Source organism: Rana temporaria, chromosome 1 (assembly GCF_905171775.1).
Source record: "Rana temporaria chromosome 1, aRanTem1.1, whole genome shotgun sequence".
Classification (NCBI taxonomy): domain Eukaryota; kingdom Metazoa; phylum Chordata; class Amphibia; order Anura; family Ranidae; genus Rana; species Rana temporaria.
This window is the reverse complement of record NC_053489.1, coordinates 292,561,020-292,579,201: the sequence shown is the minus strand read 5'-3', so window position 1 is coordinate 292,579,201 and position 18,182 is coordinate 292,561,020. Positions and strand designations below refer to the sequence as shown.

At 37.9% G+C, this 18,182-nt stretch overlaps 1 protein-coding gene across 1 annotated transcript in view; it reads left to right on the top strand.

Moving 5' to 3' along the window:
- The window catches only part of LOC120943817 (zinc finger protein GLIS3-like), a 158,202-nt gene that overhangs the window by 43,390 nt on the left and 96,630 nt on the right, over positions 1-18,182 (top strand). The window contains exon 3 of the mRNA XM_040357368.1: positions 13,815-13,956. Coding sequence (XP_040213302.1) covers positions 13,815-13,956 — 142 coding nt within the window. The remainder of the gene's footprint in view (positions 1-13,814; positions 13,957-18,182) is intronic.

The following is an 18,182-nucleotide window of genomic DNA, read 5'->3' as shown; positions in this document are numbered from 1 at the left end:
GTTTTTGTTATGGTGGAACTTGACTGGCCTGTACAGAGTCCTGACCTCAACCCGATAGAACACCTTTGGGATGAATTTGAGCAAAGACTGAGAGCCAAGCCTTCTCGTCCACATCAGTGCCTGACCTTACATATGTGCTTCTGGAGGAATAGTCAAACATTCCCATAGACACACTCCTAAACCTGAGAGACTGTGAGCCAGGCCTTCTCGTTCCTGACCTCTCAAATGCGCTTCTTGAAGAATGGTCAAACGTTCCCATAGATACACTCCTAAACCTTGTGGACAGACTTCCCAGAAGAGTTGAAGCTGTTATAACTGCAAAGGGTGGGCCAACTCAATATTGAACCCTACGGACTAAGACTGGGATGTCATTAAATTTAATGTGTGTGTAAAGCCTCGTACACATGACCGAGTTTCTCGGCAAAAACCAGCAAGAAACTTGCTGGGAGATATTTTTTTGCAGAGGAAACCGGTCGTGTGTACATTTTCGTCGAGAAAACTGTTGAGAAACTCGACGAGCCAAAAAGAGAGCAAGTTCTCTATTTCCTCGACGGGAATGGAGAAACTTGCCTTGTCGAGTTCCTCGACAGCCTAACAAGGAACTCGACGAGGAAAACGATGTGTTTCGCCGTCGAGTTCCTCGGTCGTGTGTACGAGGCTTCAGGCTGGTGTCCCAATACTTTTGGTCATATAATGTATATGTGAATTTTTAGCTGCCAAAACATTGGAATTCTGTAAAGTAAGTCTCGTGATACACACCTCTGCCAGATTACACCAATATTTTCTATGTCACCTGCTTGCTTACTTACTGGGCCATAGATTAGCAGTGTGATAATACTGATTACTTTTCCAGCAAGCAAGCAAGCAGGCAGGAAGGAAGCTTTACAGCTGCAGAATGAACTAGGGGTGCCATCAGATTGGCTGTGCTCTGTTTCAGATGTATGTGAATCACAACATATGCTTTTACTGTCACTTTTGTTAATTTCCTAAAGTTTTCTCTTAAATATTAAACTTGATTTGGGACATCTGACACCATCTGCAAGCACACAGATTCAATGAGGCACAAGTATTAGAATAAGCCCTTCTTCCTTCAGTCATAATGAATCTTGGAGAATCTGAAGAGCAATAACATTTTGGCTGTGGAAGCACTGTGGAGACCTGGCATGCTCTGCTGCTTCTCCTTACAAAATATTTCTGTATCCATAGACAATGGAAAGCAAGAACTATGCTGACATTTTGGGATGCATAATTACACAAGGATTATTGGGTTTAAAACAGGGAACAAATCAGCTCATAATATTTACGGTTGTGTAAGAAATATTATTACTAAATTAAATGTTATTACCAATTTTTTTTGTCTATGAAAGTTTTAAGGTCATTTAAGATCGGAACTCAAAAAGTATACCCCCGGAAAAACTAAAATGTGAAATAACACTAGTGTTTTATCCTTAGCAACTTTCCACCAAGCTAATGTTGGTTGCATGGACCCTAGAAAAAAAAAAACATACAGATGAATGATAAATACAGTACTATTTGTATTTTTATCATTTTATCCTTAGAAAAAAAATACATTACATTGCAAACATTGCTTCAATAAAGTTAGGCTTTAAACTATGGTGTTTTGCAAAATAATTAGATGTGGCAGCTGTTATTAGCAATTTAATTTGTCTTGATGTGTGTCACTTTGTATGAATGTTGTACCTTAAAGTAGCTGTATATGACCCAGGAAGTCTAAAAACATAATGTTGTGGATGCTCCTAATTATCTCCTTTATAAACTTGAATTCTTAGATTCATGCTAAGTACCATGTAGCAGATGTGCTTTATAATCTCTTTGGTGCCACGGGGATTTGCTTATAAACTGTACACATGCTACATACCTCCATTTATTGCTGGTTTGAAATGTGAGATGACACTATGAAAGCTGCACAGTTGTTTTTAAATAAGGCCGTATTGATGTAGATCTCTGCTGATGAAGATAATGTGTTTGAATATCAATTAAAAATACAAGATACGACTTAGAAATCAAATGATATCTTATATACCCAGGGCTCAAGTCCTGCGGGAACGAGTGGGAACGGAGTCCCTGCACTTTTTTCACAGCAGGAATGCAGTTCCCTTTGCAGGACTAGAGCAGCCGAGCCAATCCTTCACTAAGCGGCGATGCCCAGCTCGAGTCAGGGGCAGGCGAACCTTAGTAATCCTTTATGTTACTGGCCGCTTCCTGTATATAGATTCATCGGGTAGTGTGCGGGTATTGCGTCACTTCCTCAATGCCGCAATGTCTCCTGGAAGCTTTTGTCATTGTTCCCAGGAGACATTGCGAAGGTCTGCCGTGAGTTATTGCGGGATTTAGAAAGAACTTGCATAAAGTTTAGTAATTATGCATATGAGCGTATCATTTTTTTTTTGGTGGGGGAGTGGATCTTGGGTGGGAGTTCCCACACTTTTTTCCCCCAGGACTTGACCCCTGTATATACCCTTTTCTTTTTTCCACAGAACATGACTCCTCCATGACTAAGCCCTGTAAGTGGGGTGAAACATGTTGGGGTTGTGGCTTAGATGGAGTTAGGCTAAGGCTTGCTTATCTTTTATGGTGTGCAGTGGGTGTGATTTTTCTCTGTTCTGTGGATTACATGGAGTCAGGGCAGACTCCTAGCCTGACATGCACCCTCAGTGGAAACTTACCAAATGGGGGACATAGATGCTGGAGTATAAAAACATTAACAAAATGGCTGCAATGTGCATATTATTTAATTAAAGCACCAGTGGTTCCAAGCATCTGGTATTTGATGAACTTTGTACTGGACCATTACTGGTGAATGTAGAGCACATCACATCAGCATATCCTATTGGAGTTGCAAATAGTTGTTTGGACCATAGGACATTTGAGATTCAGGTTTTTTACTGAAAATGAGCGTGACTCTAAATAAGAACTGATTTCAAGCCATCTGACCTGTTTTATTTATTCTTTGTTATGGGTTACCATTCACTATGTATTACGTTTTAAAAGGGCGTTTGCACAATTATTGAGTGCCGCATGATTTGCTATTACCCTGTTCGCTTACAATACTATCAAGGCACTCTCACCTGGTATTTTTTGTTTCTTTTTGTTGTTACTGCTTATACCATATTAGAGGCACATTGGTTTGTGGTATATATGTTGCCATTTTTATACCCATCTCAGCTACTGGCCTAGGCAGTTGTTCGCTGTTTTTTGTCTTAATTAAATGAAAATATTTTGAAAGAAAAGGCATTTGCAGGGATGGATTTCTGTATAGTTCACATTGGCCATGGCGAAGCATAGGCTGCTACCAGGGGTGGCATACAGGCATTCAAAAATTATGCTTCTGATATTAATGTTTTTTCTTATGTGATAAAATATTTTAGATTGGCACTCTGCCCGTCAGTACTTTGTCTGGATATGTATTGTTGCTTTTCCTGAGTACCGTTCTTCTGGTTTCCTACTGTTGCTTTTCTTGAATGGATTTTTGTATTTTTGCACATATTGCACAGTGCACTTAAAGCTTGATGTCTCTGGTTAAATAAACAGAGTAGGATAACAGTTTACACTTCTGGTTATTGATTGTACGTATTTTGATGCAGAGTGGGAAAACAATCTCTTTCAATCTCTCAGTTTGACTTGTGTGTCTTTGATGTCTGATTTTGTTGGTGTGATACTTAGACTAGTCAGTCAACTGGGTAAGGATTGGGGCAGCGACGGCCCATCCATATGGGATGCTGCCCCCCTAATCCATGCTCCCGGCCTCTAATTTACAAGCAGGGCGCCGGACGCATGGATTTCAAAGGGGATTTTTTTAGAAGCACATGATTAGAGCCCATCTGATCTTGTGACAATAGCGAATTAATATTCGCTATTGTCTTCCTGATTCTCCTCCTGTCCAAACCCGGCTCAGGAAGCGGGTCCTGAGACCCAATTGGCCGAGAGCAGAAGCAATCCTATTGGGCGCAAGGGAGGAGATGCAGGGGAAGCCATGCCGTTGTGAAGCAGAGGAAAGAGGAGATGCAGGGTGAAGCCGCCGCATGGAGGAAACCTGCGACATAGGGTAAGTGCAGGACTGGTGCCAGACCAATCGTTCGACCCCCCTCAAAAAATATACCACCAGCTGCGACTGGATGGGGCAGAAAAAAATGGTTGACTTAGACAGAAAGAAAGTATCATATTGATAGCTGTGTTTGGATTATTTTTAATTGCTTCCTGCTGCTTTCCATGAAAGTTAGTTTTGCTTTTAAAGAAAGAAACACAACATTGGTTGTCAGAGAACAGTGGACACTGCAAAGCTGTATTCAGTGAATATTCCTTGACTGTTGTAAGAAACTGATCAAAATGATCGTAAGTGTGCGAATGATAGAAACATACGTATTTTTGTAAAAGTTGTATGTTTTATGCCACCGGGATCAGAAACTTAGGAATCAGATATGTGTTCTCCTTCTCTATTTGCCTAAGGCCCCATACACACGAGAGGATTTATCCGCGGATACGGTCCAGCGGACCGTATTCGCGGATAAATCCTCTTGAGGATTTCAGCAGATTTCTATGCGATGGCGTGTACACACCATCGCATTGAAATCCGCGCCGAAATCCTCTGGCGATGACGTGTCGCGCCATCGCCGCGATTATGACGCGGCGACGGGCGCGACGCTGTCATATAAGGAATTCCACGCATGCGTCAAATCATTACGACGCGTGTGGGGAATCCCTTTGGACGGATGGATCCGGTGAGTCTGTACAGACGAGCGGATACATCCGTTGGGATGGACTTCAGCAGATGGATTTGTTGAGCATGTCAGCAAATATTCATCTGCTGAAAATCCATCCCAGGGGAGATTTATCCGCGGATAAAGATCCGCTGGCGTGTACACACCATAGGATCTATCCGCTGAAACCCATTTGCTGGGATTTATCTGCGGATGGATTCTATGGTGTGTATGGGGCCTAAAGTGTACGTTCAGAGAAAAGCGAACTAACTCTAAACCTGCTCTCAGCCACATTCTAAACCTAATCTATCATTCTAAACTTAATCTATCAAGCCCTGTAAAGCAACAAATCGCTATACTTACCTATTCTGCAGTCGATCCGTTCTGGTCCAAGCATCAACTGTCAGCTTTAGTGTGGAGGCGTGTGCAGGAGAGATAGCCGACAACGGAAGCCCCACAGTAAGTCTATAAGTGACTTCACTTCCCAGGCATTTCTTAGCCGTTGTCGGCCCTCTCTTGCACAAAGCTTCCGCTGCTGGAGACCAGACCAGCTGCAGAATAGGTAACTATAGCGATTTTTGCTTTACAGGGCTAGATAGATTAAGTTTAGAATGTGGTGGAGAGCAGGTTTAGAGTTAGTTAGGTTTTCTCAAAAAAATCTCAATCTCAGAGGTTATTAAATGCCACCAAAAAAGTTCTACATGTCTCAAAAAAATAAAAATAATGATGAAATAATTGTCTACTATTATGTGAAAACTGAAAAATGCCATGGACAGGAAAGGGGTGTAAAATGCCAGCTGTCAATTAGTAAAATACTGTTTATAGTACAATATTCCATCCTTTTGTTCTGTAAAATGTATATATATATATATATATATATATATATATATATATATATATATATATATATATATATATATATATATATGTATGTATATATATATATATATATGTATGTATATATATATATATATATATATATATGTATATATATATATATATATATATATATATATATATATATACTTTTATGTGGATTTTTAGGCTGGGAAAACTGCATGCTATGTGTTATTTTTAAAATATGACCTTTTCCAACTGCAGCAATACTGTCAATGAAATCTGTAGTTTATTTTGTGCTGTTATCTTTGAAAAAATAAACTGTAGTTTTTATATGATGATGAAACCTGCCCAGTCTCTGCCTCTAAGTTGTGGCCTAGTGAAAAGAATAACATAGTTGGGGGGGGCTGGGGGATTTACTAAAACTGGAGCAAAATTCGGTGCAGCTCTGTATAGAAACCAATCAGCTTCCAGGTTTTATTGTCAATGCTTAATTGAAAAAGCTGAAGTTAGATGCTGATTGGCTACCATACACAGATGCATTGGATTCTGAGTACTCCAGTTTTAGTTAATCTTTCTGTGCATGAAGTTTGTACAATATTTCTGGCTTTTTGGCTCAGAAAAAATAAACTCTAAATTCTATTTCATGATAAAACCTGTCTCATTTCTACACCTTCAATAGCAGACTAGTAAAATTGCTTATATAATAAGCGGTGAGCCTGTACACTATTTCTGCCTGTTGTCTGTGAGATAATACACGTTTACCATATTTATTTCAGCCTAAAACTGCCTCTTACAGTACATTGCAACCCATAGCATCCCAAAGCTTGTGAGCTATGGTAACTTTTTATCTTTTCACCATTGACAGAAAGCAACTGGAAAAAGCACAAACATTCCCAACCCCCTGTTCATTTAACAAAGCCAATGTCCCAAATATTTGTTGTAAGCATTTATGTTACCTACAATATCAGATTTACTCACAAAACAAAATAATTTTTGATGTCCATTTTTAGATACCCCTAGGTTATTATTAATTATACTATATATTATTAAACAGGGAAGCCAAACACTTTTCACTTTTGGGACGGTTTGGACAACGAATAGATATATACTAATAGGACCAAGCATTTTTGTTATAGGCAAATAAATATCAATATGTCTACAAACAGGATATCAAGACCAGCAGGATAAATACCAACCAAATATTTCTCTTGGTTCCTCCTGAAACCTCCTGTTCTCTACCTCCCTTGTCAACTCCTCCAATGTTCGCCCCCTAACTTCCCCCCAGCCTCTCCTTATCTCTGGAACTCTCTACCCCAATCTGTTTGACTATCTCCTACTCTGTCTCTTTTAGGAGATCCTTAAGAAACCTTTTTTTTCAAAGAAGCCTATATCAGCTCTCCCCCCCATGAGCAGTGCCCTCTGATTCTTCCTGTATTTAATTGTATTGTAACTGTACTGTCTGCCTTCACGTTGTAAAGCACTGCACAAACTGCTAGCACTACATAAATCTTGTATAATAATAAGGCAAGACAACAATAACAGTATACTGTATATGCCCAGAGTTTGTTCGTTCTTTCTCAGTTTGTAATCTAGTTTCCTCCCACAGCATAAAATACACACTGCTTAGCCTTTGATCACACTTGAAACCCACAATTTTACTGTGCAGACTAGGGCTGTATCAGTTGCACTCAACTTTATTTGATGTGTAATTCATGTCACTGCACAACAGCATTGTACATTGTGCTACTGAGTAGTGATATACAGTGACATCCATTGCAGTGCAACAAAGTCCAGAAATGCTGCATTTTCCTACATTGCACCACACTTCACATCACACCACCACTGTGGTTTGAATGGGGCATATAGATTTTTTTTTTATGTGCCCTAGATGTGACCTGTGTTTATCCAGTCTGTAAAAACACAGATCACTGCAAATAGTTTGAACAAGCCATTAGAGTGTTATAGAGACAGTGTACCATAATCTGCTTCAGATGAAGAGGCCTACAGGAATGCTTTAAGATGTCAACACTGTAAAACATATATATATATATATATATTATAATATGTAATAATAATAGTAAAACTAAGCAATTTGTACATTTTCCAAGCAATCCTAAAAACTATTGTTACAGGAAAAGTAAAAACCCACATAAAGTAATGTAGCCTACTTTGGACTGAAGAGCTGAATTAAAAATTCCTGTGCTCACCATGGAAACGCAACTTTTAGCTGTTAATAATTTTGAAACTTGGCAGATAGGCAGAAAGTGTCTGAATTTGAGTTTTAGCATGCAAGAAAACATAATCAGAAATACTTTATTTATGCACAACAGAGGCATTTACCATGCTTGATTAGGGGATACATTTTGAAAAATATTCACTTAATAGGACACTGCTAATAAACATTTTAGAAGATTTGAAGTGTACGTCTACCTAAAACTTTTTTTCATTTTCGATAGTAGAGACTGGTTAAAAACTCTCCTAGGTTTTTTTCTTTTTGATAAATTTGATATTTTCTATCTAAATATTTTTTTTTGGGTCAACTTCCCATAGCCTCCTGTCCCAGAGTCACAACAGGAAGTGAGTTGAAATATTTCCAGAGTGAGAAGAATTCCCATCTTAGGCCCATTTTAGACCTATGCATTGTGGCACCACGCGTACTGTAGTGCATCTGGATCTTCATTTTGAATGGCACCCCAGTACACAAAACCACCAGACATTCAAACATCTGTCTTGCAGCATACAATACAATATTAGCAACAGAATCCCACAAAACGTTGAGAATGTTGCTATCTTGAATCACAGGACAGATCTGTCCAGAGGTAGGAAAGTAAGGATGTAAACTGGGAATCCAACCAGACCATTTTTTTGTCTGTTGTTCTGATGGTAGTCACATAGATAGCACTGAAGCTTGCTACACCATTGTTTGCAGCCCACAAATCCACGTTTACTTTTTTTTATATACTTTTTTGTACATACAGTATTATATCTCTTTTACCTCTATTTATTTTGTGTTGGCTATCAACTTTTCAGTGAACCCGTGGCCAATGTTCTTATTAAGCTGTAAATCAACCATCACTGATTTCTCTAGCTGCAGACACTGCGAAGCAGCTCATCCTCAAACATGAAGTAGAATTCCTGCCTAACACTATGTTTAACCACCTTACTACCGTCCGCCGTCAATTGACGGTGGCACGATAGCTCTGTTGTTCTGAGAGGATGTCATATGACGTCCTTGTCTTGCAGAGCCACTAGGGGGGCGCGCGCCGACGGCGCGCACGCACACGCCGCATTACTGTGAACCCGATGTGCGTGGTCGCCGGGCACCCGCGAATTGCCCAGTAACTGAGCAGGACCATGGATCTCTGTGTGTAAACACAGCGATCCATGTCCTGTCAGGGAGAGTAGACCGATGCTGTGTCCCTTGTACATAAGGACACAGATCGGTCACCTCCCCCAGTCAGTTCCCTTCCCCCACAGTTAGAATAACTAATAGGGAACACATTTAACCCCTTCCTTGCCCCCTAGTGTTAACCCCTTCCCTGCCAGTCACATTTATACAGTAATCAGTGCATATTTTTAGCACTGATCGCTGTATAAATGTGAATGGTCCCAAAAATGTGTCAAAAGTGTCCGATGTGTCCGCCATAATGTTGCAGTCCCAATAAAAATTGTAGATCGCCGCCAATACTAGTAAAAAAAAAAAAAATATTCATAATTATGTCCCCTATTTTGTAGGCGCTATAACTTTTGCGCAAACCAGTCACTATACGCTTATTGCGATTTTTTTTTTTTTTACCAAAAATATGTAGAAGAATACGTATCGGCCTAAACTGAGAATTTTTTTTAAAAAAATGGGATATTTATTATAGCACAAAGTAAAAAATATTGTGTTTTTTTCAAAATTGGGGCTCTTTTTTTTTATTGCACAAAAAATAAAAACCGCAGAGGTTATCAAATACCACCAAAAGTTGCCCACTTTTTATCCAGAGTTTTTACTCCCTGCTGAGACGGTTAATTGTATCTGGACTATGTTATATATTTGTTTTCTTTTTATTATTCCCTTCCCGCTATCCCTCTCCTCTCCCTCCCACCTTTCCTACCCCCCCCCCCAGTGTTTTGTGGGTGCTCCCTCCTCTTCCCTAAAGCCACTGAAACAGGGGATCAATTGACCAGATTGGAGTGGGCTGAAAATAGGTAAGTATACATATTTTTTTACACAGGTTAGGCAGCATAAGTAGCAGGAGGGGGGTACATTTTTTAAACATAGATAGTATTAGGCAAGAATACCACTTACCAGCCAAACCACTAAAGTGCGCAAGTTAATTCCCTCAGCACATAAGCTCACACTGCTCTCCACTCCATAACACCTGCTCCGGGTATACTTTAGTGATTCAAAGGCCAGGAGAATCCTAAAAGTGGCCATGTGTAATTTGAACTTTGGCTGATTTCTGCTGAATCTGACCAAAATTCAAGCCTTTTTATGCATCTGTTGGCTTAACAAGTCTATTTAAAGCTCAACTGATCATGGTGTAATAATATTGTCAGTAAAGTGAGTGCATTCTATCAGATGCAGTCACCAGTCAGGTATTTAGGCAACTCCCGGTGCTGCAGTTGCTTGTACACAGTAGTCCACAGTGGAGATTCCTCCATCCACACTGTTTAGCCTGTGAACTTAATGAGAAAAAACATAATGTGCATGGCTATATTACTTTGCTGCTGGGAGGGGGGTGTATTGTGAGCTGAAATGCCTAAAGCAGAGTATACACAGTACACACAGTCTGTGTACTTATGTCTCTTTAACAGAAGTTTAAATGTTTTTTTTAATATATTTACATTTTTAGCATTAATATTTATTATAATTTTTAATGCATTTAAAAATGTGCAAAACTAAAAAAAGAATGTTTATTTATGAATAACTTTGTGAAGCTTTGTGAGAGAAATGTAAGTTTAGTGTCATTATACACAGGATAAATTATAGTATAAAATATGAATTTTTAATCTACAGTAACAATAAACATTTTAAAACTAACCCTGGTTTGCAAGACAATATTGTAAAGAAAACGCCTTGTTTGTTTGTACCAAAATACAAGATATGTGTATTAATTTGTTATCTTAAGTAGTGGCAAAGCTATTAGCAAATCAAAAGGCCCTTAGTCAAAATGCAAAATTTACAGTGCTCCATAAAGAGTATTGATGCAAAGGTCATGTTTAGTCTTGGCCCATTTAAAAATAATTTTACATTTTATTTTATTTTTTTTGCCCTTCTCAACTCTTCATTTCAGCTTGCCAAATCTTGCTGGTACAATGACTATGATGAACGTCAACACTTATTATCACTAAACAAGGCAGTGTTGACAGCCTCTCAAACATTTTCAAAAATAAAATTGACAGAAAATGTCCCAATCTTTTCATATTGGCATTCCATTAATTAATTCATTCATTCAGGCTATGGTGTGGTAAACTTATTGTAAGTGAAACAAGACACTTATATGGTATTTATAAGGAAATACACAATGAAGGGATCAACCACACTGAATGACATATCTGCTTAACATTGTTTTCATTATATACTCAAAAAAAGTTGCAAATGATCCTAATCTATCAAAAATAATCATTTTTGGGGGTTTTACATTGTTGGCTTAGTGTGGCAGGACTTTGCATATTTTAACTACCTAGCTTGCTGCTTAAAATAATGTGTATGTAAACCCTTACAATGACCTTGTCTTATTTGCACCTGTTTGGTCTGTTATGTATAAATGGTAAGTGTTTTGTTATATATGTTCAATTGGCAGAAAAAAACATTGATCGTGCCAGAAATCCAGTAACCTTTTAGCGTCCTGTAGTGACAGAACTGCCCTAAACTCTCAAACATTTTAATCCAGAACCCCCCATGTTATAGAGATTAATAGAGTGGGAAGTGTTCTGTAGGTATAGATAAACTAAACTAAAAATGTATTCACACGTGAAATAAAGGTGGTTTAAAAAATCTATTTCTTCTAGCAATATGCTACCAAACACACACTTTGAACTGTATTCCTGCAGCTAAGTGTACTTGGAAATTTTGGTACTTAAATATGCAATAGCCATTACAGTGAATGGATGTTTTTGAAGGTCAAAGGCATGATACTGTAGTAAATATTTTACATATGCAGTGCACATTCTGACATTAACATGCTATATGATAAAAAGCATGCAAAATATTTTTTTGACATTTTGTTTATACCAATTGGGTTCCAGATATGTTTGTGGAAATCACCTGTTAAAGAATATCTACTGTAAATGTCATAAATGAATAACAAATCTGGACATCAGTATTTATGTAAAATTCAAGGCAAAGCCTAACTACTCCTAAAAACGTCCCCCCTATAACGCCTATTCATCTGTATGAATATACTTTTCTTTTTTTAGGCCAATCTGGTCTGGTCAAATGTTTTGGCTCCCCTGTGTCAACCTGCGGCCCCTGCATGGGAGAGGGGTATTTCCAACACTGGATGGGCAATAAGATCTTATGGTTGATGTCACGGCTACCAGGCATTACCAGCCATTGCAGAGCGCTCGCTCCTCCCACCTGTAGCTACCGCTGCTTGTCACAGGAGAAGATCACATGACCGTAACAGAGAAAAAAAATTGTTATTATACTATCAAAGCAAGAAACTTGCACTTGTACCTGAAAAATGACAACTAAAATCAGATTTGGAATACACAGAATACAAGTCGTCTTATTTGGTGCTTGCTTAATCACTTGACCTCTGGAAGATTTACCCTCTTCATGACCAGGCCAGTTTTTGCGATACAGTACTGCATTTCTTTAACTGACAACTGCATGTTCAAGCGACTCTACCCAAATAAAATTGATGTCCTTTTTTTCCCAGAAATAGTGCTTTCTTCTGGTGGTATTTGTTCACCACTGCATTTATTATTTTTTGTGCTATGAACAAAAAAATACAGACAATTTAGGAAAAAAACTATATTTTTTGTTGCAGCTGCAATAATAAAACACATCCAATAAACATTAAAAAAAATATAAAATGTCGTCATAAATGTAGGCCAATATATATTCTGCTACATGTTTTTGATAAAAAAAAATCCTAAGGGTATAGTTGTATATTGGTTTACAAGAATGTTATAGTGTCTACATACTATAGGATATACTTATGGAACTTTTAAATATTTATTTTATACAACTAATGGCGGATATCAGCAGCTTATAGCGGGACTGCGAGATGCGGCGGCCAATCAGATGCTAACTGACACTTTTGAAACTTTGTTGGAACCAGTGACACTAATACTCAGCTAAAATATATACCATCACTGTACTAATGACGCTGGCTAGGAAGGGGTTAAACATCTAGTAAGATCAAAGGGTGTATTGCTTTCACTAATGGAAGAGATCATTTCTAGTCCCTGCTTTGTAGAGATACAAGATCAATCCCTTCTCCCTGTCAGAACTGAGATATGCCTTTTTTACATAAACATATCCCAGTTCTCTGTGTTTTACCGGTGATCGGCGGGTGCCGGAGGACTTTGAGTACCCGGCATCCGCAGATCAACTTCTGATGTGAATTATCACAGAAGAAGGGACTCACTGGCGGCACGTGTGGGCTCTCTGCAGGTGGCAGAGCAGAATCACAAATATATACGTGATCCTGTGCACAGCTGTCACCCTGTACCAGTAAAAGTGCTATAGGACAGTCAGAAAGTGGTTAAAGTAGGCCAGTTTAGAATAGGCCATGTAAAATAGTATGACAAGGATTTGTAACAGCTTATCAGGCAAGCTATCCTACAATGTTTTTTTTAGGTTCATTTTTGCTTACTGATAAATACCATAAATCCATTGCTCCATTTTGAGTTGAAGTTGTGACAAGATGAGCCTGACAGTTTTCAAGCTAGAGGTCTATACTATGAAAGTATGCAAATCTTTCACAACATGCTTGGTTCCTGGAGTACACATGCAACTAATTTCATGATGAATACCCATTACAGCTGATAGCACTAAAACATAAAGCTTAGTAGGTAATCGGAAGCAGACGTTCTTAGCTGTGTAAAGAAGAAAACATATGGATTTCATTGAACTACTTAGAAGCCTCTATACCGTGGAAAATAAATTATTGCTAATTACCAAGACTCATGCTAGACTTTAGTGCTGCTTAGATCGTAAAGGATCGCTAGACTGATGTCATTTATTGTACTGGTCCACATAACTGTTGTGATCCAAAAATGATAACAGGTGATTTGTATCATTTGCCTTTCTTGTAGTTACGCCCAAGGACAGAGCTTGACCAAGAAGTTCTCAATGAATGTCTCACTATTCAACCCCTTCAGCCAGCAATTTCTCCACAAGATCCTACAGAGAATTCCATAGGAAAGTCACCTGGCCCTGTACATGATGTGTACCCAGGTATGATGTTAAAAATACTGGTGTATGACCAAAGCCTTGACATGTTATTCCTACAATGTATGTAAATAATCAACAAAGGGCATCCTTGTCTATAGGGTTATCATAACATTTCATTATCTTTAAAGTTGAACTCCAAGGAGATATACAATGCCAATGAATGCAATTATGCATTAATTAAACACATTTATTAAACATATTTTTTAAATTTAATTAGTGCATGTATTTGAATTTTCCTTGATTCTTGATTTCAGCCTCTTTCTTGTTATTTATTGTAGGGGACAATCAGCTGCAGTGCTGCAGTTTACACAAAATCACAAGGAACATACTATAGCAGCCCATAGATGATTTGATTTTCTTTCCTTCCACCACTTGTGGAAGAAAATAAATTGCACAATTCCCCCATCAACATCATAGACTGGGGACAGGGAAGTAAACAGATTCTATTAATTTCAATCAGGTCACCGCCTTTTTTGGCAGAGCTGTATAAATCTCAGGGACAGAAATTCAAAGATTTTGGAGGCTAGTCCACCTATCATATGTTCATTGCAGTAGTATACTTAGATGCCTGCCTGAAGTTCAGGATACATTTATTACTGCAGATATATTATATTCCACATACATTTTATTTTTTTAGCATCTCCATAGGCCAAAAAGTTGCCCTAAAATATCTGCTTTAAGACCTAAATAAATATAGAGTGAATATTCAAAAATAAAGGTTGTGGAAGCAGGTTTAATGAACCATCTGGAGTAGATGTAAGGGTGAAATTAGTGGAGGTAAATATTTCTTCAGCACACAGCATGGGATACAGTTACAGCAGTACCAATTAGCAATTGAGTTAACAGTGATAACCATCGAAATATCTGTATTAGAACTAAAATCTATCAAGTCTATTGGATTTTCATAAACGCATTATGTCTACACTAATTTGAGAATCCTCTCTGCAAAAAGAAAGGTATGGAATAAAAATTGTAAATGTAAATATTCCCTGTACAATAATTGACATGAGATACTGTGAAGGCTGATCAGAAGGATATACTGTATACCGATTCTAATGCACATGTCCAGTAATAGAAACCATGACTGGTTACTTTTTGAATCAGCACACTGCATTTCATAGCACTGCATATCACCACACAGCAGGGCAGCACCCCACTTTGTGCGCTTTAAAAATGTTGACAAAATATGCTGAAACGTGCATCACACCGTCACCTACCACTGGATCACTGCAACCAAAATAGACCGTTGCCCGCACTCTAAACCACTCGTGTGTGGGCAGTGTGAACAGGCCCTTATGCTTATTTAATTATAGTATTGGAGAATTAACAGTTTTGCTAGTTATTATAAGTATTTGTGCATCTGTCACTTGCACACTAGGTTGCATTACATATGCTTATTGACTACAATAGCCAATTCATATAAACAATTTATTCTGAAACCTAAACCACTTTTTAAATCTTAAAACTATTTTTTTTCCTGTGACCAGAGGCAGTTAATTAGTAATAAAATAATAAAAAAAAATTATACTGTAGAACTGTTCATTTCTTTATTTTTTTATATAATCTTTATTTTCGTTTTACATCACAAAAAAAATAAGCACATAGGAAACAGCATTATTTCAGTGCAAGTAGTGATTATAGAAGTGTCCAATCCTTTTTCACAAGTAGCGATTAATTTAAACCTAATGGGAAATTAGTTTGTCAGGATAGTAAAATTAAGCTCTTTAAAGAGGTGGTATATTGGTTTTGTGCCTAATTAACCACTTAAGACCCGGACCAAAATGCAGGTAAAAGACCAGGCCCCTTTTTGCGATTCGGCACTGCGTCGCTTTAACTGACAATTGCGCGATCGTGCGACGTGGCTCCCAAACAAAATTGGCGTCCTTTTTTTCCCACAAATAGAGCTTTCTTTTGGTGGTATTTGATCGCCTCTGCGGTTTTTATTTTTTGCGCTATAAACAAAAATAGAGCGACAATTTTGAAAAAAATTCAATATTTTTTACTTTTTGCTATAATAAATATCCCCCAAAAACATATAAAAAAAAATGTTTCTCCTCAGTTTAGGCCGATACATTTTCTTTTACCTATTTTTTGTTAAAAAAAATCGCAATAAGCGTTTGCGCAAAATTTATAGTGTTTACAAAATAGGGGATAGTTTTATTGCATTTTTAAAAAAAAAAAAATGTTTTACTACTAATGGCGGTGATCAGCGATTTTTTTCATTACTGCGACATTATGGCAGACACTTCGGACAATTTTGACACATTTTTGGGACCATTGTCATTTTCACCGCAAAAAATTCACTTAAAATTCATTGTTTACTATGAAAATGACATTTGCAGTTTGGGAGTTAACCACAAGGGGGCACTGAAGGGGTTAAGTGTGACCTCATGTGTGTTTACAACTGTAGGGGGGTGTGGCTGTAGGTCTGACGTTATTGATTGTGCGTCCCTATATTAGGGAACACACAATCAATGACAGCGCCACAGTGAAGAACGGGGAAGCCGTGTTTACACACGACTCTCCCCGTTCTTCAGCTCCGGGGACCGATCGCGGGACTCTAGACAAAGCCCAGCGCCTGCAACCCACCGCTGGGCTTTATACAATCACGTACAGGTACGTGATTGTGCCCAGCGGTGCCATTCTGCCGACGTATATCGGCGTTAGGCGGTCCTTAAGTGGTTAATTCATTTTGTTAGGACTATAATCCAAAATATTAACATTTTATATTAAGCAAATATTAAATACTACATATTAATCTTTTGCTTTTTGCTTTTGAGACAGCAGGTGGGGCTACAGGCTTATTTTGTACATTTTAAAGACTCTCAGTTTGCCACTTTGATGAAAAAGACTGTGGTTTACACAGCTTAAGGATTCATCCAAAATACTATTTCAAATTTCCAGACAGACAAATTGTGCAAGCGCTGTTGTGCTGTTTCATGGTACTCTGGAAATCATTATTCTTTTATTTTCTATAGCTATTATCCTCATTTGTAAAAAAAAAAAACAAAGATTGTATACAGAGATAAAACAACGTTTTATCAATTTTGCACATATAATAAAAACAAAGTACAACTAACTCAAATCATGTTTTGAGCATTTGTATGAATAAATGTGTTAAAACAGAAATACGTTGCGCTCTTTAAGGTTTTGAGATTGATGCATCCTTTTTTTAATCTGGTGTATGAATTGTGTAACAATTGTGTAACAACCTGGTTTAAACATCTTTTCTCAGATCTTTTGTTTGCTTGTAGCCGTTAACTAATTTAAACATGATCTAAGAATCCAAGATCTCCTCACCCATTACCTAATAAACTTCAGGGCTGCTATGGAATTAGTTGGGCCAATAGTAATTGAGTGCAGCCAGGTTAATAATGTCACATCAGGGTCAGACATCTTGTTGGTCCAGCTTGCCCTGATGCATATGGGTACCAAAAAATAAAAGGGCTCATCTAGGCTACTATTAGAAGAATTCAGAGGAAGGCTGGATGAAAGTTTAAACTAGGGTTTGCCTCCACTAGATATCATCAATGCCCAACCATGAAATCTCTGTTAGGATTTCATGGTTAGGATTTAAAATATGTTGTAATTTGCTACTGGAGAATGGATATCTTTTTTTTATTATTATACTCTATAGGGCTACACACACTACAGCCTACATTTTATGGACCATTCATAAAATGCAGCCTGCTGTATCAAGCCTGCAAAGGTCCACAGATTTCTGGCTTAGCGCAACAGAGAGCTCTGTGATTTAAGAGATTTTTTTTCATGTGACTTTTGTAACTTTTTTATTAAATAGTGCTCAGACTGCTGAAGCTGAGAAAGCACTAAATCACGTCTATTATGACCTGTGTTGACAGGCTGTTGTTCACATCATGTGGGTTTTGCATTGTCTACTAATAGTAGCAGATCAAATTTAGGCCAGAAGGAAGTCAAATGCAAGTCAAATGCACCTGCCATAGAATTCTGAAAGATCTTGGAAGTGTCCAAAACTGATGTCAAGTTGCCAAATCAGACCCTTAAGCACATTGCTGTGCTTTACAAATGTGCTTTAAAATTCAGCCCCTTAGTGAACTTCAACAAAACAGAGATACACTAGGTGTCACCCTGGCAAGGTACATACAGTTGTATGCAAAAGTTTAGGAACCCCTAAGAATTTCCAAGATTATCATTTATAAGTATTTGGGTGTTTGGATCAGCAATTTAATTTTGATCTATCAAATAACTGA